This window comes from Tetrao urogallus (assembly GCF_951394365.1).
Source record: "Tetrao urogallus genome assembly, chromosome: 19".
Taxonomy (NCBI): domain Eukaryota; kingdom Metazoa; phylum Chordata; class Aves; order Galliformes; family Phasianidae; genus Tetrao; species Tetrao urogallus.
The window spans coordinates 4,965,594-4,993,194 of record NC_136832.1 but is presented as its reverse complement, the minus strand read 5'-3'; the positions used below and the strand labels follow the sequence as shown (position 1 = coordinate 4,993,194).

At 48.9% G+C, this 27,601-nt stretch overlaps 1 protein-coding gene across 1 annotated transcript in view; it reads right to left on the bottom strand.

Annotated features, from left to right (window-relative positions):
• The window catches only part of COL27A1 (collagen type XXVII alpha 1 chain), a gene marked incomplete at both ends in the record, with an annotated part of 124,429 nt that overhangs the window by 28,495 nt on the left and 68,333 nt on the right, over nt 1–27,601 (bottom strand). Inside the window, 15 exons of the mRNA XM_079544868.1 lie at nt 2,204–2,311; nt 3,764–3,817; nt 4,175–4,228; nt 4,958–5,011; nt 6,708–6,761; nt 7,470–7,523; nt 7,730–7,774; nt 7,932–7,976; nt 8,332–8,385; nt 14,698–14,751; nt 16,751–16,804; nt 17,819–17,872; nt 20,391–20,444; nt 26,055–26,099; nt 27,463–27,516. Coding sequence (XP_079400994.1) covers nt 2,204–2,311; nt 3,764–3,817; nt 4,175–4,228; nt 4,958–5,011; nt 6,708–6,761; nt 7,470–7,523; nt 7,730–7,774; nt 7,932–7,976; nt 8,332–8,385; nt 14,698–14,751; nt 16,751–16,804; nt 17,819–17,872; nt 20,391–20,444; nt 26,055–26,099; nt 27,463–27,516 — 837 coding nt within the window. The remainder of the gene's footprint in view (nt 1–2,203; nt 2,312–3,763; nt 3,818–4,174; nt 4,229–4,957; nt 5,012–6,707; nt 6,762–7,469; nt 7,524–7,729; nt 7,775–7,931; nt 7,977–8,331; nt 8,386–14,697; nt 14,752–16,750; nt 16,805–17,818; nt 17,873–20,390; nt 20,445–26,054; nt 26,100–27,462; nt 27,517–27,601) is intronic.

The window sequence follows — 27,601 nt, the reverse complement described above, 5'->3', positions numbered from 1 at the left end:
CCCCACATGCAGGTCAGTTGGTTGGCACAGTGAACCAGCTGGATCCTGGCGGCCCTGCCACTAACAGCACGGAAGCATTAACATCTCCACTATCACCTCAGTAGATGAGCAGGGTATCTCAGCAGTACTGGAGCAGCTCCTTGCAAATTCTGGTCAGGAACTGGTCACTGTGCAACCTTCGCATTTGCCCTTGTGTGAACACGTTATGGTTTTTCCCCTGGTTAGACTTTTCTTCTCTTTCTCTATCAGCCTTGAGAACGTCCATCCATGCCTGGATGGTGGTTGTGGTGTGCCTTGAAGAGATTGGTTTGATTTTTCATTACAGCTTCCATTCCTCACTTGGAAAGGAGTGGGTTGTAGGTATCACTAGTGGTTTGCATCTCTGATCCATGAACTTGGCAGAAATTTAAGGAAGATCCCACTAACACTTTCACACTTTGGTGGTGATGGATCAACAGTTGGACTCAATGATCTCAGGGGTCTTTTCCAATCTTAACAATTCCCTGATTCTATGACTTCCTCCATGGGAAGCGAGGATGAAAAACTCCAAGAAAGGAGAAAAAAAAAAAGGAGAAAAATTATTTGTACTTCTGTCAGAGGACTTCCATCTCTAGATTACCTCAGCAAGCATGGAATAGCAGCCTGTGCATTAGGTAATGGCCCGACGCTTGGCAGCAGGCAGCGCTATCTGGAGCCCTGTGGTCTCTGAAAGTCTGCTCGAGTTCAGACATACGGATATACAAAGGAACATATTAAAATAGTAGATGGAAATATAGCACTTTGCAGTAAAAAAAAAAAGAAAAAAAGGAGTGATTATGAGCGGGAATCTTGGCTCCGTGGACTTTTTTTTTAAATAAAACAGAACGGCATCATGTTCCCAGGGACATGCTGGCAAACAGTCTGCGAGAATCTATATTTTATGTGCTATAACTTAATATGACTTTTGCATGATTTTAGCACTTTTATTGGTTCTTAACTGTGCACAATATAAACACGTGGAGCTGCCAGAAGCTGTACCCACCCTGCTAAGGGCTCCCTGCGGGCTGTGGATGCATTTGGGGCAGGATTACAGCCTTGTCCTGCATATCTATGGAGTTTCCACCTTCTAGTCAAGTCAGTGCTCCAATTCCCCATCTCAGCCCCAAAACAACACAAATCCAGCCCCTTTGCTGCCTCACACTTTTCTTCTTGCCTTCCTTTTAGCCAGCCCCAACATCACCAAAGGCACAAACGATGTGCTCTAGCATTGAGCACCCACCCCATGCTCAAGGGCACTGCAGGAATTACGAGAAACAAATCACTGATAGGCTCCCCACTTTGGGTAGAAGGATCTGGCTTTGCTGCAGAGCAGCCTGCTGGCACTGGGCAGTGTTGCTCCACACCTGGTACCACTAAAAGAGCCCCAGGCTGGATCCTGCCCTACTCCTCCAAACAGAAACGAGTGAGGGCAATTCAGGAACGAGTGAGTGATCCACATTTTGATGACCATCCTCCTCCTATTTGCATGTTCTTTTTTTGCAAAAACAGTTTACTGTGTGCCAACACTTGCATCGAGTCATATCTTGGACAACATCCTGTCCCAAGCAGTGTCCTGGTTCACTGCCTGCATCTCCCACTCAATCTGCCCCCACATGTTTTGCTGCAAGATGGCATGTCTTGTCACAGAGTATTAATATCAGTGGTAATGGCTGTCCTTGCAATAATAAATAAAATGATGACTTAAGAAAAAGCATATTTTGCTTTTGCTAGGGTTTCAGTGCATTCCAGCTTCCCAGACACAACACTGCATGCTTTCATTTGTGCCATAGCTGCAGAAGGCTCTCAGCCCTTTGTAGGAGCTGGCTGCCTTCTGCAACCCAGGGCTCACTGTGTGCCCCACATCTGAGCAGGGGGACACAACAGAGAGCCCACACTGCACATCTAGGCCGTGCTTCAGCCACGAAGGTGAAGCTCACCCTACACACAACGGCTAGAGACAAGAGCACAAAGCACTCGTTGCTGACCCCCCTGGGGGATCACCCCCAGTTTGGGATCACTCAGATGGCCCTATGGAGAGGTGCAGGAGCTGTGCTGGGCTCATGCACCCACCCAGCTACCTGCAATACACACAGGCTGCCTATGCAGCCAGGAGGAGAGCTCTAGGTGCTCCAGGAACCCCATGGACCGGCTGGCAGAGGTGAGCAGGATGCTTTCTCAGACTCACTCGGACACCTGTGATGCCGGGATATCCAGGAGGCCCTTCTTTTCCCTTCAGCCCTTCAGTGCCTTTTTCTCCTTTCTCTCCATCCAGGCCTTGCTCTCCTTTGTCTCCCTGTGGAAGAGAAGAGGTGGGAGTTTGCATACCCACACAACACATGGGTCACCATACATGGCTCTTGAGAGGAAAAAAAACACACTCCATAATTAATATTTCAGGAGTCCGGGAGGAAAAGAGACTGCAAGCAAAAGGATGAATGAGGATGAGTCATAATACACTTGACATTTAACAAAATGAGCAAAACCATGTTTTTTTAAAAAAATCTCTTGGCTGGAGGAAGAGGAACTCCCCCATTACATAGGGAAATGTGAACTTTGCTTCTCCTGCAGTGAGGCCTGAACCTCCTACATGAATGAGGCAGTGAACAAGATCTGAAAGAGTCCCCTGCCTCACCCAGGAGCCCCGCATTCCAGATGCTAAAGACTGAATGGATGTGATGGGCTTGTCTGGAGGGGCACCTGGCTCTTGCAAGGGCTGGGATCAAAGTCATGAAACTGTCACCTTGCCCTGAGAGGGTCTCGTGGTTGGAGCAGTGGATTATGGCAAACCTCTGCTTCTCTGCTTTTACAGCTGATGGCACATCTCATGGAGATGATGAAAAGGGCCAATTCAGCCTTGATGCCAGCACTGACAGCCAACTGGTCGTGGTGGCTTTGTTACCACTGTGCTAGAGCAGAGCCACGTCTCTTATGGTCACACCAACATCTCTGCAAGAAGCAGTGGCTCTTCTGCTGCCCAGAGACACGTTCAGGTTCGACTAATCATCTCCAGATATCCTTTCCAGTCCTTGTGGTTCTGTGAAACCTGGTATGGTTCAAGAGCTCTTAGGATGGCAAGAGAAGTCAGAGGATTCGATTGTCTTTAAAGGTGAATCTTTTGGTCCAATGTTCAGAGATAAGCAGAAATGAAGACATATGGCAAAGCTTAATCAGAACAAAGCAATAAAGTGCATTGTTGTGGGACCGGCTGCTTTTTCTTTCCATGGAACAAAACAGTTGGCCTGTTTGGAAAGGCTGGCTGTGCAAGGACAGAAATGGAATGCTGTTCCAAAGGCAAGGTAGCAACTCACAGCAGTTAGATAAAGAGAGCAACGCAAGCTCTGAGCACCTGGGACTTAGCCAGGAGGAATGGGATCCAATTTCTTTCCTTGCAAACAATGCTCTGGTCAGCAGTACAGGGGGCAGTGATGGACAATTTTTCTGATTTCCCCTGCCAGGCCCAGGAATTTCTAGTTAGTTGGAAAGTTAATCTGTAAAAACTCAAATAAAACAGACGAATTGTTGGAAACTATATATTAAAGAAGTTGACCTTTTTGGAGATTTGATCATATGCCAAAAATGTGGGTAGAGGAGTGAAACACGAGGAGTCCATTATGTGTGTCTGCAGAAAAAAATATCCTGACTTCTGATTTCTAAATAAATTAAGCCATCAAAGAGGCAAGGGGGTAAGGGAACACTGCACCAGAATTCCCTTCCTGCTGCAGAACCTATACATCCCAAAATTTACCTTGGCTCCATCTGGACCAGCTGGCCCACTGTCCCCTTCCAGCCCCATTTCTCCCTGCAAGACAGAAGCAAGTCACATTAAGCTGTGCCCAAACACACTCTTCCCCCATGCTTTCATCAGATGACTCTTGATCTTAGCCTGAGAAGGGACAAGAGCCACAGCCAGCTTCAGGCTCTGCATTCATCCCCACTCCCTCCCACAGAGCAGCCAGTGTCTCCCTACTTGGTGGAGCATCGCGAGCTCAGCTCAAGCCAATGGGCTCCATGGGGAAGGCAGAGACTCAAGCAGGGCTGGGAGGGTTATGGGATGCCTGGGAGAGGGGCCTATGTCCACAGGCTGTGGGTGAGGAGGGACAAGAGCCTCTGAGGAGCTGATGAGGTGGAGAAGTGCCACCAGAAGGTGGGTACTCACTCTTTGACCAATGAGGCCTTGCTCTCCAGGAACTCCCAGCTGGCCAGGATCACCCTAGAAAGAAGGCATCACAGACAAGGAGATGAGCTGCTTACTGATGGTGAGCATAGGGCACTGAATGCCTGTCGGGGCACTGAGGGGTGATAGAGGCTGCAGGGCTCTGGCAGGGGTAAAGAGGTGCTTTATGCAAACCATTGTGACCTGTTCCACTGATGGTGTGGAGGGACAGCCAAGTCAGGATGCCATAGACATGCTAGCTCTGGTGAAGCCTTGGAGGATTTGCCAAGGAAAAAGAGGCAGGGGGTAGGGACTGAGGAACAGCATAGAAGAAATCATATTTAATCCCCACAGAGTCTGCTCACAAGCTCTCTATGTAGGAGCAAACTTTCAAACCAAGCACTAGGGGGGGACAAAATAAAATTAACCTCCCTGTGAGCTGATCTGCACAGGGACCTTTATCAAATAAAGAGATGTTTTCTGAAAGCCTTTCCGTGTAGACAAGAAGGTGCATTCATGGCCCTGAAGCAGAGCACCCTCCCTCATAACCACTGAAGGAGCTCAGTCCCCACAGAGCTGAGGTTTGGGAACTGGTGGGACTTTGTCTGAGGGTATTTTTACACTTGAGACCTCGGCTCTTCTTGTTCCGTGTTGGAAGCTGCCTACATCTCTGGTCTCAAGCACTTCCTTCTCCACTCAGACTTGGGGCTTATGACAGAGCTGAAATTCATTGCCAAGCTCCTTCTCAAGCTCTGATAGGGAAATCGCACAAAGGGTTTTTCTTACCTTCATGCCAGGTTCACCTGGGAGGCCAGGTTGTCCCATTGGGCCAGGCGGTCCCTGTGAAAAAAAAAAAGAAGACAGACAATGAAAAAAACCTTTGTAACCAAGCAGAAAACAAGATCAAAGACATTAATTCCTTTAGCAGAGACCTCCCGGGACAGCACAGCCCTGGTTGCAATGCAATCACCGCCCGGAGCTGGCTCAGGGTATGCAGCATCAAAGAGGCACAGCCTGGCTCCTGCGAGGGCTCTGTTCATCTCCCACGCCCCCATTCTCCCCTGTAACTCCTTCCAGCCCTCTGCTTGCTATGGCTGCTGATCCTGGCAGAGGGGCTGGCACCCCACTGACAGCCAAAACCTATGGGAAGGCATGCAGATAGAGGGAAGGTGTTCTTCCTTGATGTCACAGCTTTGCAACAGTGGGGCCACTCAACATCTTTGGCACCAATGCCAATTGAGAGCTTGAATCTTTCTACATTTTCTACTACCCTGGGAAGAATGACAATCCGTAAGACAAGACCAAAGCCTGTCTTTAAAGGATTCCAGGGAGTTATTTACTTAGGATATTTGCTTTCCAGGCAGCACTCTCCTTACTCTTTGCAGTATGGAATAAAGGAAAAAAGAGCACATAGTCAAAGAGAGCACTCGGCTGCCCAGGGAAGAGAGCCAGTTCCTGGCTTGCTGCAATGGATTCAGGCAGAGGAGGGAGCAGGGTGAGTGTTGGGTTTATTAACGAATGGTCAAGTCACGCAATGAGAAAATTCGAGCTCCAATGAAAGCAAAAATCCTGCTTTGGTTTCTCCAGAGGTGCCAGTGCAGAGAGAGGCTCCTGGAAGAGACATAGATTTGAATAAAGCTCTGTACTTTCTTGGTTGGCAGTATCCATAGTGGCTTGGTAGCAGCTTTCCAGCTCCCCAGTGTGGTTTACCATGCTCAGAGCCCGCTCCATCCAGTCTAGCAGCCATGAGAATGGAAACTTTCATGACTCATACACTTTGCAGTAGGCTGTATTAAAAGGTACCTTTGCTGCTGTTTTCACAACCAAGTGAAACATCATGGCTGCTTTACAGTTTCCATACAGGGATGTATGGAAAGGAGCTACCAAGGGGAACTGGTACACTCAGACAAAAATGCTGATATTTCATGGAGAATCAAATAGAGCACAGTCTGTAGATGAGCCAGGGGGAAGGCATGGGGCATCTCCTGCAATCCATCAGGACACTGTTCAGCAGCTGCTGCTGCTGCTTTGGTTATGGTGTGTTTGTGCCATTGCTTCATGGCAACAAGAACCCAAAAAGCACTGTCAGCAGCAAAGGTGTTTCTCAGAGCTCCTTTCACTGCCTGCAGTGACTTGAGAAGGGACTACCTTGGCCCTCCACAACTGTGCCTCGCCAGTGAGCAGGACAGAAAATACCATTCTGAGTTTGAAGGCTACAGTTTGTTCCGGGCTCTGTATTGTGGTATGGTGTGGTGGTAAAGCCATGCCTGGGATGTGTTTGTGAGAGCTTTGAAATGTTGCCCTTGTTGTGAAGATGGGGACGCCCAGATACCAGCTGTGTGTCTATGGCCTGAGATGAGAATGATGTTTGAATTTCTGTCTCTCACTGTTTGCTTTGGAAGTTGAAATTCAGCCTTGAGTGAAGTCTTTCTTGCTCATGTCCCTGGGTGTGGAAGTTTGCACCTCTGTTACCTCTGTCAGAAGGTGCCTCTCTTTAGGTGAAGGAAAAAGAAATAAGAGCCAAGGCCAGACCTACCTTATGGCCCATTTCTCCCAAAGGTCCAGGTGGTCCCTGTGGTCCTTGTGGACCCTGGAAAACGGAGACACAAGGTCCTTCTCATACAACTGTTTTTATTTCTGAAGGGCACCATTTCCTGTAAGGTAAAACACCGGTTCCCTCCCACATCACAGCAGAACTATGGGCAGCAAGATGGAAAGACCATAGTGGGTGTACTGAGTCACCATAACAGTTCAGAAGGCCCTTCATCTCTCCCCCACCTGTAACAACTGCAGTTGGTAACCTGGAGGTGTCTGGTATGCTTTCCTGTCTCTGTCCTGATCCGTCCCATAGACACAGATGGCAGGAGATAACTCTCAGCCTGCTTTAATGGGGCCGTGCCCTTCCCCAGGTCTGTGTCTTCATCTGACATCTCCCAGTGCCTCCCCCAAGGCTGGGGACTCACTTCTGGCACTGCAGCCTCCCTCCTGGTCTTCACCCATCCCAACTCTCATTACATCTGACTCCATCTCAGACCCAACCTTGCCTTTCTTGCCTCCATTTCCTCCCAAAATCCAGCCTGCTCCAACACTCTCCATGCTGAGCCATGCCTCTTTTATGCTTTTCAGGGATCTGACCTCATCTTTTCTTGTGCCTTGTAGGGCTCTAGTCAAGTCTTTCACATCTCTGACCTCATTGCAACTGGCAGAGACAGAGAAATTGGGAGTGGGAAGGAGTAGGGACAGAGAAAGCAATGAGGTGTCTGTGTGTGACAGATGTAGAGAGTCGTAAGGCACTTGCCGGGTCGCCTGGTGCCCCTTTTGTTCCTGGAGGTCCAGAAGGCCCTTGGATACCCTAGGAAAAAGAAACACACCAAGGTCAGCTCCAACCCCACGGCAACCTCCTGGCAGTAACATGTATCTCAAAAGCTCCAACAAAGAGTGGAGAGGTGGTCCTGTAAGTATGAGATGTCCGAGTCTTTCCTCCAGGACCAGGACCCAGAACTTAGGAACTGGAGTGAAAATGAATTTCTAAAAGGAAGCACTCTCATGGACACTTACTGGAAAGCCACGGGATCCTGTCTCCCCAGTCTCACCCATCTTCCCCTGTGAACACACAGTGACAGATGTTAGCAGCTGGATCTGTGCTCAGACACCTGTGGTGCTTTGGCCACAAGAAGCTGCAGGTCCCTGGGCACTGTGTGCATCCCCGGAGGGGTTTGACACCTTGCCACATTGGGCAGGTGCTGGCTGCAGGACGTACCTGCAGCCCATCTGGCCCCAGCTTGCCTGGCTCCCCTGGACGGCCCTGCAAAGCAAAAAGACAAACACACGTTGGCAGGAGCACAAATGGTATCGGTGATGCTCTTCTGCACCAGCCTACCTGCTCTTGCATTTTTCTGCACCAGATATCCCCTCCAGATCCCTGCAGCTCTTGAAAGTCTGACTGCCCAGCACCCTGCCCTGAGGAGCACCCCAACCAGCAGGCAGTTTGGGCAATGAGCGACATGACCCAAGTCTCTTTGAGCAAACACTGCTTTGGAGGAAGGTTTGCTTTTGCTGCATAAAGGACTCGTTCCTGCCGGCTGGTGCTCACGGTGCCATTGTGACCTTGGTCTGTCCACAACACAGCCTAGAGCAGTCTCAGCCAGGCTGGTGCTCACCTTGGCACCTCGTGACCCTGGCTCGCCTACTGGTCCTTCAGGCCCTCTGGCACCCTGGAAAAAGGCAAAAGAGAAGAAAAAATGAAGGTATGGCTCACTGGGAAGTACAGTAGCACCCTAGCTGTGGTCTGGGGAAGCCAATCATGTGTATGGAGGCTGAGCAGGGCAGTCCAGGACTCAAAAGATCCCTTCTGTGCTTTGTTCTGTTTCATTTCCAACCATTTGCCAACACACAGCACCAGAACATTTTTATTCCCTTTTAAACTTAATTACCAGCTGCAAACCAAAGCCAGAGGAGAAAGGCGTGTGAGGAACAGCCTTACTTTCAGGCAATGCTTACACAATGACGGCTTTGCAGTGCACAGGCTCACAGTTCTAGCCTTATTGATATCAGATCTCTTCCTTCCTATAAACGCTGCTTTTCCAACTGCTCCTTGGCATATCACACTGCTTCGTGGTCACAACTGGGACAATAAAGCCTACAAAATGGTGGGGTCACCACCCTTAGAGGTTTTCAAGAACCATGGAGATGAGGCACTGAGGGACAAGGTCAGTGGGCATGATAGGGCTGGGTTGGGGTTGGACTTGGTGATCTTAGTGGTCTTTTTTCCAAGCTTAGTGATTCCATGATTCTATGACAAAACACACGGAAATGTACACGAGTTCCCAGCTGAAGTTACAGCTCCCTGCTCTTTAAGGAAGGGGCTGCTGTCAGGAATCAGGCAGTGCTTGTGCATGTGCATGCCAGAAGAAGAGCAGCTGGCCATGCCTGCTTTGTCATCTCTGGTCTTGTGGCCAGCATCTGTACCTGGGTGGGTCCAAGAGGCAAGGGAGAACTGAGGTGCATGGGACACCCAAGGTGCTGGTGGAACCTACAGGAGCCCAGGTGCCAAGGGATCCCGGTGAGCTCAGGCGTGCTGCAGGAGGGGAAGGTGTTCTTCCAGAGGGTCTCAGCTGTGAGAGCCCTGGTCTTGCAAAGAGGACCCATGACTGAGCTTCGAGCTGCAGCAGAGCTGAATGCACAGCCCTCTGCACCGCTCGAACCCCAGAAACCCACGTCACACTGATGGAGAATAAACAGAGCCGTGGTCAGGCAAAATAAAACAGAATAAAAAGGGAATACTGAGAGACTGTATTAATGCACGTCATGTTCACAATCAGGCTGTGATCTCAGCTGGGACTCTCAGGCGCTACTGCAATATAAATAATAAATAATAACACAGAGCGGTGCTAGAATGTAATGGTAAGAGGAATTCTGAGAGTGGGCCAACGCGGAAATAGAGAAAACAGGAGCCAATGTGCTTAATCGGGATGCGAGCCCAGTGCCAAAAGTAATAAGAGCATCAGGGAGCCAACATGTTAGAAAAGCAACTCCAAAATGACAGGCACAGGGAGAGACTCACAAAGAACGGCAGTGTAACAGCCGAAGATGCGCAGGAAACTTGGCCAAATTGTTACAGCAGACAAACGCTGTCAATATAAAATAATGCAAAAACTTCCACCGTGCTTGGCAAAACCCCGTGCCGCCAAGCACACCAGAGACAAACTAACCAAAAGCCTGCACTGCATGTCAGTAAAACACAGCTCTGCCTGGGCTGCGGGACGGACGGACGGAGGGACAGTGCCCCAGCACAGCGCTGCAGCCAGGGCTGTGTGCCGTATCCACGTTTCCTCCAGCAGAGCCCTGTCAGCAGCATGGCAGGACCTGCCAGGGCAATCTCCCTTCGCAGCAGTCACCTGGCTAATCCCATCACAACACATCTCATCAGCGCCTGACCCAAAAGAGGAGAAAGTGACCCCGTGTTCGCAAATGCATGTGGCAAGCTTCATCTTCCCCAAGCCTCCTGTGCTCCGACCCAGGATGAAGGCTTCCCCTAATTCGCCCTGACAGGGAAGGCTGCATTCAGCCAATTAGTGAAATCTTCAAATCTCTCTTCTCCTGACAGCGCTGGTTAGAGAGGGGTGAGCGAGGTCCTGGCAGCTCTCCAGCCCATCCTGTGCCAATGCTGCAGGGCACGGCACGCTGCCTTCCCCGGGCACACGAGGGCACGCAGGGCACGGACTCATCTTGAGAATGGGGTAGGAAATGCAGTGAGAATGGTTTTCTTGCTGGTGTCAGCATGTGAGGGATAGGTTAGTGGGCAAAGTGGTGATGGGTTGATGGTTGGATTTGATGACCTCAGTGGTCTCTTCCAGCTTTACTGATTCTGTGATCTCCAGGAGCCCATGGAACAGTGAAGGAAGCTTTGCTTTGGTCCATGTGAACATTTGTATGGCAGTGCACAGTTCAGGGGAGGTTCTGCTGGGCCACGGCTGCACACACAGTGTGAACTCTGAGCAGCTTTACAAAGCAAAGAGGAAAAAAAAAACGGGGTTAGATGGAGACCTGTCTGCTCCTTTGGGCTGTGCAGAGAGATGCAGGTTCAAGCTGAGGGAGATCTGAGAACCTGTTAACCTGCTGGGGTCAATGCTCAGTGGCATTGCTATGTCCATCCCAAAGCAGCACATCCAAAATCTGGTCTGGGGCAGTGCCACCAGACCAGATGACACCTTTTATCCACCTACTGACATTTCACTACCATGGTCCAGCCAAATGAAAAGCAAGCAGATGCCCTCACTGAAGATTGGAGACATCACCAGCCACAGATCCATAACTAACTCTCTCTCAAACATGCTCAATGCTTTTTCAGCCAGCTAGCAAGATCCCTGGGAGCAAACCAAAAACACCTCTGCTATTTCTCCATAGGCAATTTTTCAGCTGGGCCTGGAATAAACAACCACTTCCAGGGTGCTTACATAACACCACAAATTCCTTGTGCTTATGAATTCCTGCAGTTTGTGATGTGGGGATGGCTGGCAGGGAGACAGCAGTCCTCCACCAGGTGCACAAGTCCTATCTCCTCTCTGCAGGCTGCACCTGGGCAATAGTGACTGCAGGATGTGGTGGCAAGCTAGAAAAGAGAAATGTTGCTTGGGACTTGGAAAGCCAGCATCCCATCCAGCAAGAGGAGAATACTCCACAAATATGGCTACTTTGACTAGAAGAATGGAGCACGGCCACTTCACAGAAGGTTAGGCACGTATCCAAGAGCTACACTGAAGAGGGATGAAAGGAAGGAAGGCTGGACTTTCAGGTCCCAATTCCTCATCCTTTGGGAATCAAAGAGGGAATGTCGTGTCTGTGGAAGCCTGCTCAGTATTGGTTGGATGTACAAAGCAAAGAGATGGGGAGGAACAATGCCTTGTCATGACTGAAAAGAAAGTCACAGTTCTTTAAGGATATTCTTTTCAAAAGTTGTACTTCTATCCTGACAACTCAAAAGCTATCACAACATAAATACAGACCCCAAAAAGGCTCCATTGTTCTTGACAATCAAAACCATATTTGCTATTTACGTTTTCTTCAAAAGTGAAATTGCTTTAATGAAGTCTCCACAAACAGAGCTCATGGAATCCACAAACATCTGGCAGAGGCTGCCTTCATGTTTCCACTCTGAATTGAATTACATCCCTTCTGTAAGCGGGGACAGACAGAGGGTAACGTCTGAAATTACAATTGGGGACCATTTCCCCATCCTGAGAAAACCAAGAGCAAGACAAAGCAGGCAAACACAGAAATACAGTGTGCCTGGAATATCTTCTGAGAGTACGAAGAGAAAGAAAACGTGAGAGACAGAGATACAAACCAGAAATCCTCCAGGCAGGAGATCTGCCGGTCCTTACAACAGCAACTTTCCTGCATCATATTCACTGAAATCTGTAGGATCCAAATTGTCTTTCTCTGCTGGTGTTCTTAGAAAGGGTGCCCGTCTTGCAAATTCCACAGGGATTGTATTACTGTGGTTCTGGAGAGGAAACACAGCCCATGGCTGCCAAGCTGAACATCTCTGACATGTTGTACATCACTCTGGGGATGGACATCGCTGGCGGGAGTGGTGTGCTGCAGGATTGCTCCTGAGGGCTTGGCACCCCACCTCTGCATCCAGCTATATCCAAACCCATAAATCCAAACCTGTGCCAGCCAACCTTTGTCTTGGGAACTGGATCCAGTTTGGCTCTTGCTTTTACGAGCGTGATAATAAATACCCCCTTCATCCCTCCTGCTGGTATAAGTGGAGCTTGTACCAAAACGGCCCGGTCAGGCATACCTTCCTGGTGGCTCGAGGACTTCAGGCCAGGAGATGTAAGAAGCTGAAGAGGATTGGACTTGATGAACGTTATGGGTCCCTTCCAGCTTGGGTTGTTCTACGATTGCATGACAAGTCTTGCACAAGTCAGAAGCCCAACACTGTGGCTGTGCAGCTGCTGCCATGAGGACAGGCTCAGTGCTGGCAGCAGGGCAATCCCATCCCAGCGCACATCAGAGCCTCTGGCAGACATACCCAGTGTGCTCCCACCTCTCCCAGAGCCCTCACAGCTGGCAGCCTGGGATTCATTCAGAAGGCATTTCCCGTTCAGCTCCCTGCTGCACTTTTACCTTGAGATATTTTCCGCCGTCCACTCAATGCCTCCCGCAGCGGAACGCCTCCACTTTCTCATCTGTCTGCTCACGGACAGCCTGGACAGCTCAATTAATCACTGTGTAGTACACAGAAACCAGGATCCCAGAGGTGCTCTGAGAGCAAGGACACAGGGAGCTTCCTCTGATGGGAGCAGAGATGAAGATGTTCTGCCCAGCCCTGAACTCAAAGATGAATCCCCATAACATCTGCTTGGCTTGGATGTCATTGGTGCCCTTCTAGCTATGCTTCTAAAGCATAGAGATGTTCCAGGGTACATAACTGTGGTTATAGTGCTTTCTAGCTGGTTATTCCATTTCCTTTTGCCAGTCCCAGCTATTCAAATGGAGTATTAGCTCTGGTGTACAGAAACATATGCAGCCCTGGGATGTCCCGAATTCCCCAGGCAGGAGTTGCAGTAGAAGCAGAGTCTGGGGGTGGGCAAAATGTTTAGTTTACTTCAGCCTACGTCTTTGAAAATGAAACATGGAAACAGATATCATAAGGTCCTTGGAGGGAGAAATACAAAATATGTTGTTACTGGGGCTTTCAGCAGAATACACGTGTGCTTGTTATTAATACTTTGTAAAGCAGCTGGATAAGGGGAAACAACCCACAGCAGAGATGCTCCTGCAATGAATGTCCCGTTGAGGAAGAAGAAAGACTGAGGAGCTCAGTGGGACGAGGGCTGGAGGACACAGCCAGGAAAACAAGCAGCTTTGGCAGGTCTGGAGGTCATTCTGCTGTCGGCTGTCACCCAAATGGAGCAGGAAGAACCACAGCGAGTTGACACTGAGTGTTTGTGAAATATTCACCCAGTGCAATGCGCACTCGTAGCACTGTCAGCAGTGCTCAGCAGCGCCGTGCCCCAGTGCCAGGCTGGGGGCCAGCTCTCCCCAGGCAGGGCAAAGGTTCACACGTGCTTCACGCTGGTGCTGATAGATACACACGGATAAAGTCAGGGCCTTGTGTTATGGGTTGGAAAAACACACAGGAAAACACAGGCTGTGCTTGTAAATGACAGTGCCAAACACACCTTTCTGACAGCCCTGCAGAACACGGGTAGCACAGGTGCCTTTCCCAGTCCTTTACAAGCATTCCTTTCCCCAGCTGTGACCCACCCTCAGATGACCAAATCTTCACATCCTTACCAGAAGCAGCCACAAACCCTGTCTGACACTGTGGGAGGTTGGGACAAGGCTGAACTCCTTTCACAACAGCACCCTCAGATAACCTTCTGCTCACCCCCATCACTTGCATATCACTTGTTTCACAGCATCTCAGAAATGGGCCTGCAGAGGTGCTGCCCCAACCTCTGTGAAGATTTGCACCCCAAAACCCATCAGCCAGATTCACAGAATCATAGAATTGTTAAAGTTGGAAAGATGATGTTCAGTCCCAGCCCACCCCCATGCCCACCGACCCGTCCCTCAGTGCCACATCTCCACAGGTCTGGAACACTTCCATGGATGGTGACCCCAGCACTCCCTTGGCAGCTGCGTCAGTGCAGCACCGCTCCTTGTGAGAAGGAATGTTCCCCAGTACCCAGCCTGAACCCCCCAGCACTACGTGGGGCCAACACCTCTCATCCTATTGCTGTTCCCCAGGAGCAGAGGCCGACCCACCTCACCACAACTCCTTTCAGGGATTGCAGGGAGCGATGAGGTCTCCTCTGAGCCTCCTCTGCTCCGCACTGAGCCATCCCAGCTCTCTCAGCTGCTCCCCACAGTGCTGTGCTCAGACCTCCCACAGCTCGGTTGCCCTTCTCTGGACACTCTCCAGGGTTTCAACGTCTTTCTTGCCTTTCTTGATCCCTCTTCCAAAGGCCAGAAGAGAAGAGGCATTACAGCCTGCAGGGAGCACTTACCCGGCGGCCCTTCACCCCTCTGATCCCTGGTGCACCACGGGCTCCTGCCGGACCCTGCAGGGAGAGGGAGCACAGTGAGGATGTGGGAGGTGGGCAGATGATACCCCGTGTCCCCTCATCAGCCATAGAGCCCCTACCAGCAGGTGGGCTCCTGAGCTCCTGCCAACCCACAGCCACGTCTACTTGGCTGCAAACAGTCTTTTTCCGAACGCACTGATTGTCCCTCGGTTATCAACATTTAAGCAAGGCTTTCTGGCTGAGCTCTGTATGCTTGAGCTGTCTGTGTAAGTGGTACCGTTTGAGCATCCAGTTGAGCATCCAGAATTCCCTCCACAACTATTAAAAGCAGCTGTTGCGCCGTGTCAGCACAAAACATAATAATAACCAGGACGTTTTCTTCACTTATCCAAATACAAAATCAGACACCTCATCTTAGGTATCCAAGTTTGCTTTTTTCAACCTAACTCTGATTTTATTTTTGGGCAATTGTTGCCCTGTGAATGCTGCACAAATATATCTGTGCTGGCAGACAGATGCTGCTTTCATTCAGACTATTGGTGTCCCTCTCACCTTTACAGAAAAGCTTTGGGTCTTCTTTGTTCTCTCTTGATTCATTGAGTGCATATGTGAAATACAGAAGAAAATGTAAGAGCTTTCTTTGGTCAAAGTGTGTATCAGATTTAGATATGAGGGATGTGTTCAATTAATAGGACTTATGTCTATATTACAACTTTAGAAACCAATATATGAATTTGGTGCCTTTCTGCTGTCAGAAAAGAAAACCTCAGACTGACACACTCACTCTCTCAAAAATTCCACATCAAGTTTGCTATTTATATATTAATAGTTTCTGCCAACTGCCAATGCTGCAAGCTGGACTTGTGAATCTCCCTACTGCTTGTACCACTGCTACTCATAAAGATCTTGCTTTTGGAGCTGAGTTATTCTGCATGGCATGCATGTCCAGAACACAAACACTGAGCTGTCTGCAGTGAAAATGGAAAGGTTGGTTTATGGCAACTCTACTTGTAATCACAGTAAAACTTTGGCTGATGAGGTCAGTAGTGGCACGGCAAGCAGTAGATGTGTCAGATGCCTGCTTTATAGAGATTTTTATGATAAACACATACTGAAATGAAATTCTTTGTTGGTACTTGGAATATCCTACTGAAAGTCTTGGGCTATCCCAAATAGCTCATTAAAAGATTAATTGAGGTGGCAAAATTTGGAGGGCAGAAATTAGATACCATGCTGGGAATGTGAAGAAAGTATTACAGAAGATGAGTAACCTTTAGTTACCTTTGTGTATATACCTCATCTTCGAAACCACAAACTAACACAAAAAGTATACCATGATGGTGAGCAGGAAGGGGGAAAAGGAATTCAGAAACCTCAGTGAGCTGAAATCATGGGCAGAGTCTCCTACTACACCTTTGCTTCCCATTCACCCTCTGCTGAATTAATCAGGCTCACTGGCTAGCTTCCTCTTGAGGAGCATAACAGCTGAGGACAAATAACAACAACACGCCACAGGTCTGGCTGCAGAAGTGAATAATGAAGGTTGTTTGATGGAGAAACAGGAAGAAACAGCTGGAGCTAATAAGAGCAGGGATTTAATATTAGCGGATTATTTGATTTGGTGGCTTTGCTGGGAAGTTTGTCTTATTGAATTATGGCTTTTTAAAATGCAACCTTGTAGGAAACATTTTGCTTGGATGAACCTGTTGGTCATTTGCCTGCAGGAGAACAGGGCACTGAAGGATATGGAAGGACCGCTGCCTCTGGTGGGCGCTGAGCATCCCCACGCTCCCACACTAGGCAAAGCTGCCATGAAGCTGAAGGCCAAACCTTTGGCACTCCCCACTCCACTCCTGTAACCTTCCTCCTGATTCACCACAACGTGGCAATTCACATGCTGAGCAAAATTGGTTCATAAACTGTCCTTCAAACTCGAATCAGCTGAGGCAGTTGTTTGATTCAACACACGAACACCCAAGACACGGGATGCTGACTGCTGGTGTGCACTGTTACAGGGATTATAAGTTTTACTTACTGCTGGTCCAGGAATTCCGGGAAAACCCACTGCTCCTGGTATCCCAGGGTGCCCCTGCAAGGGAAGGAAGAACATCTGGTGTGAGTCTCTGGAACGTGCCCAGCCCTTTTCACCTCCAAGTGAAAAGACAGAAAATGAGGCACTGCTGCTGCTTGCAGGTCAGGCAGGGCTGTTATTTGCTGAGGTAAAAGAGCTTATGAGCAGATGGCCCAGGCCAGGCTGTCAGCCCAGCCCCAGCTTTGCTAGCAACTGAAGCAGCTAGCTTTTCTGAACAAACCAGAACACAGTGGGCTGAATTACTGCAACAATCTTTGGGTCCTGCACTAGGGTACACAGGGGAAGCATATCAGAGTGAGACAGGAATTCATCATCCTTCCTAAACAAGCATCCCCAAAGAGAAGCAAACAGCACAGTAAAGCAGCGTGGTGTAAAGCTGCCCAAGCAGCTCCACATCTCCAGCTGCCTCTGACAACACAGCAGGATGTGAACAACAGAGGTCTGGGAATCCCTGCTCCCGAACCGATCTGTTCAAAAGCAGGATGCTTGGGAAAAGGTCACCATGGAACTACAGAATCCTTAAGGTTGGAAAAGATCTCTAGGATCAAGCCTAACCATCAACCCACCCCACCATGCCCACTGACACGTCCCTTAGAGCCACATCTCCATGGTTCTGGAACACCTGCAGGGATGGTGTAGCCACCACTCCCCAGCAGTCTGTGCCAGACTTTCTGAGAAGAAATTTCCCTAATATCCAATCTCAATGTTCCCTGGCACAACTTGAGGCCTGCAGGTAATCCTTCAGGTGCCACAGCTTGAGCCTCCTAGCTGTCTCTGTTTGACACAGGTCCTCAGCCGTGGAGATGCAGAACACACGTAGAAACCCAGTGTTTCTCTGCAAGAGAGACTAAGGCTGGGGAGTGGTGGATCCTCAATAAACAATCAAATGGCATCCCCATCCTACAGAGACAGGAAGGACTTAGCTATTCTCATGCAAACCCAAAGACCCAATTTCCTAGGACAGAGAGAGAGGCAGCAGCAAGAGCAAGAGAATGCAGACTTACTCCTTACCATCGACCCCTTGACTCCAGGAGGGCCTGGAGGTCCCACTGAGCCACGGTCACCCTGGGAGAGACAAAGGTTTGGAAGGGAAAGTGAGGAATTATGATCTACACATAATGATCTACAGCAATGAAATAACTGAAAGATCCCCACATTGCAGTCTGTGCTACCAGATTTCTGCCAGGAAGGTTTCTGGCACAGAACACAAGTCATCCTCTTTCAGGTTTCCATTTCATCAGAGCAGCTAATGGACAACAACAAGCATGAGCTGACCTTCTGTATCTGAGGAGATGTATCTTCAAACACTGAGGGATAAGAATTAAGCAACCAAGCCCACCTTTGAGACCCCACAGGGCTGAGGCTGGATCCCAACCATGGCACCACATGACTGTGTGCTACACCACCACCACCATGTTCTGATGATTTCAGGGACGTGGATTGGAGAGCTATGGACTTGAAGGCTGAGAATCACAGCGATAAAACATAAAGAGACTGCCTGGAATGGGTGGCTTTGATTTCAAGAGACCGCAGGCATTTTTGGGGGACCCCTTGTCCTGCAGGGCACACACTGAGACCACAGCACAAACAGCAGCCATCTGCAGACCTGTGTTTTTGGGGAGCCAGATGAAGGTATCAGCTCTTTTAAAACAAGCCAACATTTGGCATTAAAATAAATAACATACCCCACCTGCAGAACGCGTCACTTCTCCAAGCACACCCTTGGCCAAGGAGGGGGGATGAGGCACAAGACTGTGAGCATCACCATGACCACTGGTGCGGCCATGGGATCTCAACTGCTTCTTTTTTGGGGACAGCAGCAATTCCCACCACCACTGCCCCCACAGCCCTGGCAATGCACAGGGAATTAGGTGTGTAATGCCTGTGTGCTCAGGGGGATGAGGAAGGAGGAGTCAGCAAACGCTGCCAAGCAGTTTACGCCCAAATTCTGACCTACCTTCCAGCAGTTATACTGTAAGGGGAAATATTTTCTGGGCTCTAAGCATCTTATTAAAAACAAGCTCCAGAGTGTGTGTTGTCACCAGTTGGCCTTCGTAAACCAACATACTTTTTTTTTTCTTTTCTTTCCTGTGAATGTATGGATTTTATTAAGTATGTATTAACTGTATTGTTCTCTTTGATAATCTTTGGATCCTACTGGCTTCAGCCTTAAGTTTTGCAGCTCTCAGGGTAGGGATTGCTGACTCAGCTCTGTCTAACGAAAGCACATTTCCCACTTCATTTAGCTCGCAGCAACATAGTAAGCTGCAGGACGCTATGCCAACTGGAGGCCTGGTTGAGGTTTTGATTTGATGATAGCTATTTTTGTCATCCCTAAGTTTGTGTTGGTAGAGAAGGAGAAGTCTGATAGAAATCGCAGCTGTGCTGAGGATCTCCTAGGGCAGATTTTCAAGGGGTTTGCCTTGACACAAACGTAACACGGCCATGTACAGAGTCAATCTGTAGCAGAAGGATAGCTCACGTGGTCATTGGCTTAGGAGTCAGTAGGGCCAGATGGGAATTTACTTCCCACATCTCCTGCATGGCAGCCTCCTCATTCCTCACTTAATTCAGGGCAGCAGATATAGCTCTCAGTCACTGAGAGACAGCGACTCGGATGCTCCACGGCTTTATTCCTGTTTTCCTTCTGTAAAACACAGCTCACACCACATCCTCCCTTTTACTTCTTGCACGCTTTGAGAGTTTGGACTCAGCCTGCTTCTGCTACTGCCCTGACACAGCAGAAAGGGCACAGGGCTCCCAGGGCTGCTGCAGGCAGCAATGAAATGCACCTACAGCAAACACAACATCATGTCACAGAGGTGTGACATCATTACCCAGAGGACAGTGCTTGGAAGGACAGAAGAGAGAGAGCTGAAGTGTGGAATGCATCATATTGCACTCTAATGGAAAAAATGAATTAATGGGCATTTACTTCTTTTTTATAGAAAATAAAGTCGTTTTTCCTCCTAAAAGAAGCAGGTATCAGTACTGCACAGCAGAGGGCACCAGCCCTTAGCAGCATGCCCAATGCAACCACCAGACAGGCAGACAGCATGGGGCTGGTTAAACGAAAAGGGGAGGGGGTCTGGAGCAGCCTCTGCTTGGGCATGGGTCTGCACTCTCACTCTAGAATCTGGTGAGCCTCCCTGCTGAGCACAGGCTCAGCCCCGGTTCTGTGTGCCCCTAATGACAAGGCAGCAAGCACATCTCTGCACACATCTGCAATCTGGTCTCCTTGGACTCACCCCCTGACCAGGAACCAGTGCTGATGGTTCCTTTCATTCAGCTCCTTCATTCCCAGAAGAAAAGGCAGAACTAACTGTCAGACACGAAGATTTCTGGCAGATTATGAATGAATAAAACTTAAAAGAATTGGTGTTCTCAGAGAATATTTAACAACCTCTCCTTGGAGGGTAAATGCACGCTAATTTGCCTGGCCCAAGACTAGCTCAGACATCCTGGACATGCTGCATTCCCAGCTGGGTGTTGCACAGAAAATTAAACCTCTTCAATACTCCCCCATCCCAGTCTCCCTCATCCTGCAAAGTTAGAGCAACTGATTCATTGCCAACAATCTTACCTTTTCTCCCACTATTCCAGGCTCCCCTACTGGACCAATGAATCCCATTAGACCCTGAGGCATGAGAAAAGCACAATTAATTCTCCGTTCCACTTGCTGGAAAGTAAACAATTTCTTTGGTCTGCCTTGCTGGTTAAGGCAGTCCAGCATCCCCTGTGTGCTGCTCAGCAATTCCTACTGGCTACCAGAGCAGACAGGGTGCTCCCAGTCATAGCACCATTGAACTCCACAGCTGGTTTTGCTTTAGGCCAGCTGGGACAGCAGCACTGGGATCTGTGAGAGCCACAGTGCACACTACAGGGGATGAGTTAAGAACATTTCCTAAAGAGGCTGAGCTTGTAGCGTGGCTTTGTTTTGCAAGCATTTCCCTAAATGTCAGCACAGCTTCCCCAAGAGCATTGATAGTGGGAGCTCCCGGGTTGCACACACTGGGAGTCACCATTATTTTCACTGCTGCACTGGCTAGATTTCCTCTGGGTTAATTGGACCTTTGTGCAAACTCATTTTGCCTTGGATAGTGTCACATTATTGGGATGTTGGCAGGAAATAAAGGTCTGAGGGGTCAGCAGGGCAGCAGGTCTGTCCCAGTACTCACAAACTATCTTTTAACATCATTTGTCAGCATTTAACAGCATTTGGGATAATGAAGAAAACACAGACCTGCTGTTAAACAGGGAGATGGAAACATGCCATTTCAAGATAAGGTTCTGGAGCATTGACGTACAGCATCCTTCCTACTAACTTAGCAGGTTTCTGGCTCTGGAGATTTAAAGCATTGTCCTCTGTGCCACCGTCAGCTCTCACTATGCAGCCCTCATGATTTTGTCCCCAGTCTCAGCAAGGCTTGTTGGGAGACAGATATATTTAGGTAGTTAATCCAGTGAGTCTGTGATGGAGGGGATCCATCTGTTGGAACACCTCACAACCTGCCCACGGCTGGCAGGGTGGTGCCAGTTCAGCCATGCTCCAGCTTGTTTGGTTCTGGGAGGGAGCCTGAGTGCTGGGAGGTGACTGCTGAGCAAGGCATGGACGGAATGGATTCTCCATTGGTACTGCCTGGATGAGAACTCCAAATGCTAAGAGACTTCATGCGTTAATGTTCTTCCCGTGGTACAATTAAATGCCATCCTATGAGCACCACTGAAGATGGGAGCTCCTCATTGAGGCACTGATGGGCTCAGCAGAAGCACTGAGCAGCCACACATGGCTCCGGAGCTGCAGAGTCCTTGTCATGCTCATGGGAGCAACATCCAGGTGAGGAGTGTTTGGAAAAACTCGGGAGAGCTCAGAGCCTGGAATGAGGTGCTTGCACTAGAAATTCATCCAGGGGAGATGCCCTAGGCACCTGCCATGCCACTGTGCCGTGATGGAAATATCAGTTAACTTTGAGAAGACATCCACTATCAGGATAGCTTTGCTATCCCAATGCCACCAACCCTTCCAACATCAGCACAGGCTGCACTGACAGGAGGACAATGGAGACCCAATGCAGGAACCACTGGGACAGCAGGCAAATGCTCAGCATCTGCATAAGCAAGGTTGCCACTGGGTGGCATTGCTGAAGGCTGATGAATCAATTACCCATCCAATTAGGCACAAGTGCACATACTTAGCTGATAACTGCTGCAGATCACTGAAGTTTTCCAGTAGCCCAAGGCCATGAAGAAAGCAAATGCTGAGGCAGAATGGCATAGCAATGAGATGAAACAAGGAAATGTATGCTGAACAAGAAGGAGATGACAGAGAAAAAGAATTAAGAAAGAGTCCATTCATTCATTTCCAGTTTCTCAAAAACCTGCAGAATCCCTCTCCCTGGGAAGGTATCTCAGGGTCTCTTCAGTGACCTTCAGAAGAATGGGGACTCGCTGCTTTTGCAGCAAGTGTTGTCACCATTCAGAACAGTACTGAGCAGGGACCCTGCAGTGCAGATGGGCTTCCAGCACAGGAGCTCTGCAGTGTTTGCAGCCAACGCTGTCTGCTCTAGGCTACATCAAGTTTGCAGGCAGCCAGAACACCAAATGGACATGCCAAGGTAAGTTACTGAAGTACCTGAAACAACTGGGGGAGATAGGGTAATGACGTTCTTCACTAGCCAAAGTGGTAGAGACACAGAGGGAGCACATGCAGCAGAATGTTTAGATATAAAAGCCAGAGGAGTCATTGCTGGCCAACATTAAACCAAAGCACAGATGAACAGTGGACGTTACACTAAAATGGCTGCAGCGTAATGTATTTTCCCAGGTTCCTGGGGCTGGAAAAAAGCCCTGCACCACACACAGCTCCAGGCAGTGCCGTGTAACGGTGCACGTGAAGTCCCAGCAGCGGTGGCTGCGCAGCACACAGGCAAAAATGTAAAACATTTATATGAGAAGGAAGGTTCAGCATATCGCTGTGATTCTGGCTGCGCTCCCCAGCCAAGGGCACGGCAGAAAAGGGATGGAGATTGTTAAAACATTGCTTGGGGCTTTGGGGGATGGAAAGGGGGAAAGTGGTGGGCTGCAATTCCCAACTCCCGTCTGGTTTTCCCCATTTATTCTCCAACGCTGTCATAATTAAGCCCCCCTCGCCCCTTGCTCTCATCAACAGAGAGCAAGTCGGCACTGAAGCCCTGCATAAATCATTGCCCATTTGAGAGAAAGGACGGAACGGCAGCGCAGCGTGAGCGGGGTCTCCCGGGGACAGCACCGCCAGTTGCTCCCAGCAGGATCTGATCGTGGCCTTTCTGTTTTACTGGTTCGCCAGAACTCAAAACAAAACAAAGCAGGGACAAAGGGCGGGAGGGAGTAAATGTACAATCCTCCCATTCAGATGAAAGAAAGGGAAAGTAAAACAGTAAATATTGCATTTAAGGGAGGACGCTCTGACCCGCACAGAGGAGCCATGTGGTTTAACCCCCTGCATGCTGGAGCTCAGCCATGACGCGGGGCTGCGTCTGCTCCACTCTGGGATGTGGGTGAAGGGAACGTGTGCCCTTGAGCACCTCTGGATCCCTCAACGGGGATTCCAGAGAGGGCTGCAGCTTGGAAAGATGTCGGAGGGAGAGGCGGATGCTTTGGGAAGGCACTGCTCAGAGAGGTGCAATTCTCTGCTCTGTGACCCATCCACCCCTACCTCTGTGCCAGATCCCACCTTCAGAACTGATGCACCTCCCTCCTTTGTGAGAGCACTGCGAGGAAAACACGTTGCAGAGTGAAGTGATGGTGCTGGTTTCCTCTGACAAATTATTTCAGAGTAACCTTGGCTATCAGGGCAATATGCTCCCTCCAAGGAAGAGATGCCCCATGGGACTGCTGTTGACTGTCCTTCTCAGAGGGGTGTGAAGGGGATGTGGCCATAACATCGCCATGGGAGCTTCTGTTATAGGAGGTAGGACTCCAAAAGCTGTTCTGCCATGATAAAAATTCATTCCCATGAAGGAAGTGGGTCATCCTTAGCCTTTTTGAGCTGGCACAGATCTCTGCTGATATTCTCACTCTCTAGTGCAGAGCTGGTGAGTCCATGGGTTGGTGAGACACTTCCCCAGTGTGCTGTCTCAGGTGAGATTGACCTGCTTGGTGTTCCAAACTTCAGGAGGGCAGCTGGTGACTCTTCATCATATTATTCTGTCTCTATTCACTGGCAAGGAAGGGTTAAATCACACATTTTCAAGGTGCAGAAGAACTCAACAGCTGGAGTCCCTCCAGCATCTGAAGGCAACAAGCATCTTATGAATGCGATTTCAAGTCAGCGTCCTTGCAATGGAAAAACAACGTACCAGAGACTGCCCTGTGGCTTAAATACTGCTCTTCTTAAACAGAGCTCAACTGCCACTGGAAACCTTACAGAAATTCCTGTGTTTGCCTCAAGAGGTGTCCACGCAAAGAGAAGGGAGCTCCACTGGGATGCATGGCAGATCTTTCTGCATGCTGCCCTGCTGAGCGTTTCCAGCCAGATGGGACTGCAGGGAGGTCTGTGCAGCAAGTCTGGAGCATCTGAGCACCAAGATCTCCGAGGAGAAAACAGGGATAAGCTGAAGGTTTCAGCACCGAATGACCTTGTTAGCTCAACCCTCAGAGCTCTGCAAAAACCAGCCCTGCCTTACCACCAAACGCTGGAGTTCAGGTGGAGGAAGGAACGAGAAGGCAACACTCCAGCATTGTCCAGCAAAGGTGTGATGGGAAGGGAAGTTATTTCTCACTAATCTGGCATGACATTTTTGTTCTAATGACTTAACTGGTATGGAAATGGAAATTCTTTCTGGGTGTTATTTCTAGACAGAGACTAATTGACTAAGAATAAAACAGGCAGCTTTCATACCACCGTGCTGGTCTCAGTGTCAGCAGAGGCCAGCTGTGTTTTCTTTTCAGTGAACACTGCCTACAGTTTTCATCCAAGGTCAGTCCTGAGGGACATTAAAGCATAACAATCCCAACCATGGCTTGTCTTTCAACGTCTTGTATAAGTTCTCAAAGCACTTCTAAACATTCCTTTTTTAACTGTGATACAATAGGTGCCTCCTGAGAACAGGAGGCATCGTGGTAAGCACTGCCAGAGCCAGGTGTTTTCTCCCCTCACTGGGCCCTGGACCAGACAACAGCTTTGTGTTGTGTCTTCCACAGGAGGGGAAACTGAGGCATGGAGCAGAGGAAGGCACTACCCAAGAAAAGGTGCTGAAAACAGCACTTGGGCCCCAACTTCAGGTGTGAGGAGCATCTTCATTTTTCCAGTTGTTGCTCTTCATGGAGTAAATTATTAACCAGAATATAGAAACAGTGCTCATTTCCAGACAGAAACAATCATCCTTGACTTATACTGAAGCTTTGGTACTGAAAAGTATAGGATCCATCATGGCTTGTTGGACATGCCTGGTTGGAGACCCATGGATAAGCAACCCCCAAGCTGCTGATTCAGGGGAATTGGACAAGTTAAGCCCAGCCAAAGTTACCAGTCATAAGCAGGGAAAGTGCTGTGCTGAGCAGCACCACTGTCCTTGCCAGGGCCAGCTGCTGCCTCCAGCGTGGTGCGGTCATGTAGGAATGCAGAGAAAACACTGGAGACTCCATGGCTGCAATTTCAGGGTTGGTGGTGGACAAGCTGGTCGGTTTCAATCATAGAGGCATGGGGATGGTTGTTTCTTTTTCCTTGATGCCTGTGGTTACCCTGAAGCCTACAGGGATGATGAATGTCCCCTGGTAATCCAGCAGAACGTTCTCTCTTGTGGTACAATGCAGAAGTACAATGTGCCTCTCTTACCTAGCACTACCTCCTCTGAAAGCAGCACAGCACATCAGGGCAGAGGTGCTTCTACCCATATAAGCAAAGCTGAGAATTTCCCTTTGGGAAATAAGAAGAATAGGCAGAAATCCGTAATCTCGTCAGTTTCCATGGCTTCATCTTCAGAAGCACAGCCATTCCTGTGTGCTATACTGAACTGTAACTTTATCAGACCACCTATGGGAAAACATCCAATTCAACACAGACCCCATGGCAACTGTCAGTGCTGTTCACCAAGAGCTTCAGCCTCACTACACGACTTGTTTCTCACAGCATATCTGGAGTACCAGGACCACAGCCAGTTTCAGGTAGCCAGAAACCCCTGGCCGCAATCCTCTGCCTGCACCCCCATCATCCAAGAGATGCTGAACACAGGAGATCATCAAATAGACATGAAAACAAGGAGTTTACCTGCTCACCAACTTTCCCTGGCCGGCCGTGGTTTCCTGGCTCGCCCTGTGTGAAAGAGAAAGGAGGGACATGGTTACTCAGTGCTCCCAGTCAGTCCTTCAGTACAATGTCAGCTTTCAAGGATCATCCAAAGCAAGAAACACAGCTGACATGAACACGGAGGAAACATTCACAGTTCTGGAGTGAGATTCCCATAAAAGCAGCTGGCCCAATAACTCAGTTATCTAAATAACTGACACAAAGTCAAACTCGGCCATTGAAACACAAGCTGCCTGCCTTCCTGTAGCACAGCCTAGTTCTGGGTGACTTATCCCCATGGTTAACAAGGTGTGAGTTCTTGTTGGGGATCCTCTTGAAGCAGGGTGTTTCTCCCATACCATTTCTATCAGAACAACTGAGTAAAGCAACAGCCCAAACACATCAGCTAAGGGAAGAGAGAAGGAAAGGACCATGATTAGCCCAAGGATCTGAGCAGAATCTGATGAAAGCAAGAATATGCGACACTGCAGGGAGGAGCAGTTCCTGAATGACATAAGGGATGTAGGAAACTCTCCTGCTAATGGAAGAAACAAAAATAACAAAAAGCAACTCGAATATTCCCAGGCAGTGATGACCTTGCTCTTGCTCTTGCAAAATCTCAGCCATAGGCACATTACTGTCACACGAAGCATGAAAACCACAAGAACGACTCACATGAGCTAAATCATAGTGTAGGATCAGAGAAATTCAGAGAATGAGAAAAATGAGGGGTGAAGTGGAAAACAGGAGAAAGGGGAGCATTTCAGATCTGCCAAGGATAGAGGGACAGCGCTGAAAGCCAGCACCGTGCCCTGGATGGGCCATCCAGAGGCCACTCACCACTAAGCACTATTGTCTCTGGGTGATGGCAGCTGTATTTTCTCAGTAGGCAGATACTCCAGATGTGCTGCCAGACCACATTTTTGGTATTTACTGTTTGAAGAGGTTGTTTTTGTTGGGTTTTCTCTTTCCTTTCGAGTGTGGGTTTGTAGAGCGGGCTGCTCTGGGGTACCTCCTGCTGCTAATTAGGCAGCAGAGATAGGAATGATGTGCATTGTTTTAGAACAAAAACGTGGAGAAACAACGGAAAATAAGATGAAGTGATGGGGGGGAAGATGTTAATATAGAAAGAGGAACGCTCTTATTTATAATAAAGCACGTGGCTTAAAAAATGCACCATCATAGTTTTTGCTGAAAATCTCAAGTGAGATCCCAAGTCTTAAGTGAGATCCCAAAATTCAGTGAAAAAGAAAAACCTGAGTTTCCCTTGTGCTCTCTGAACTGAATACCCTAGGCTTGGGGAATGGTGAGGTTGAGAACAGAGGCATCCCTCTATCTGTCCTTTCTTCCACTCACTGCCTCTCTGATCATGAACAAACACGTTGCTCACCTTGGGACCGTCAGGACCGGGTCTTCCTGGAAATCCCTTCCGGCCAGGTCGACCCTGAAATACACATAAGAATAATAAATACAAAAAGCGAAATAATAACACTCCTGTAGCTTCCCTGGGTTACAGCAGTGTGCCTATA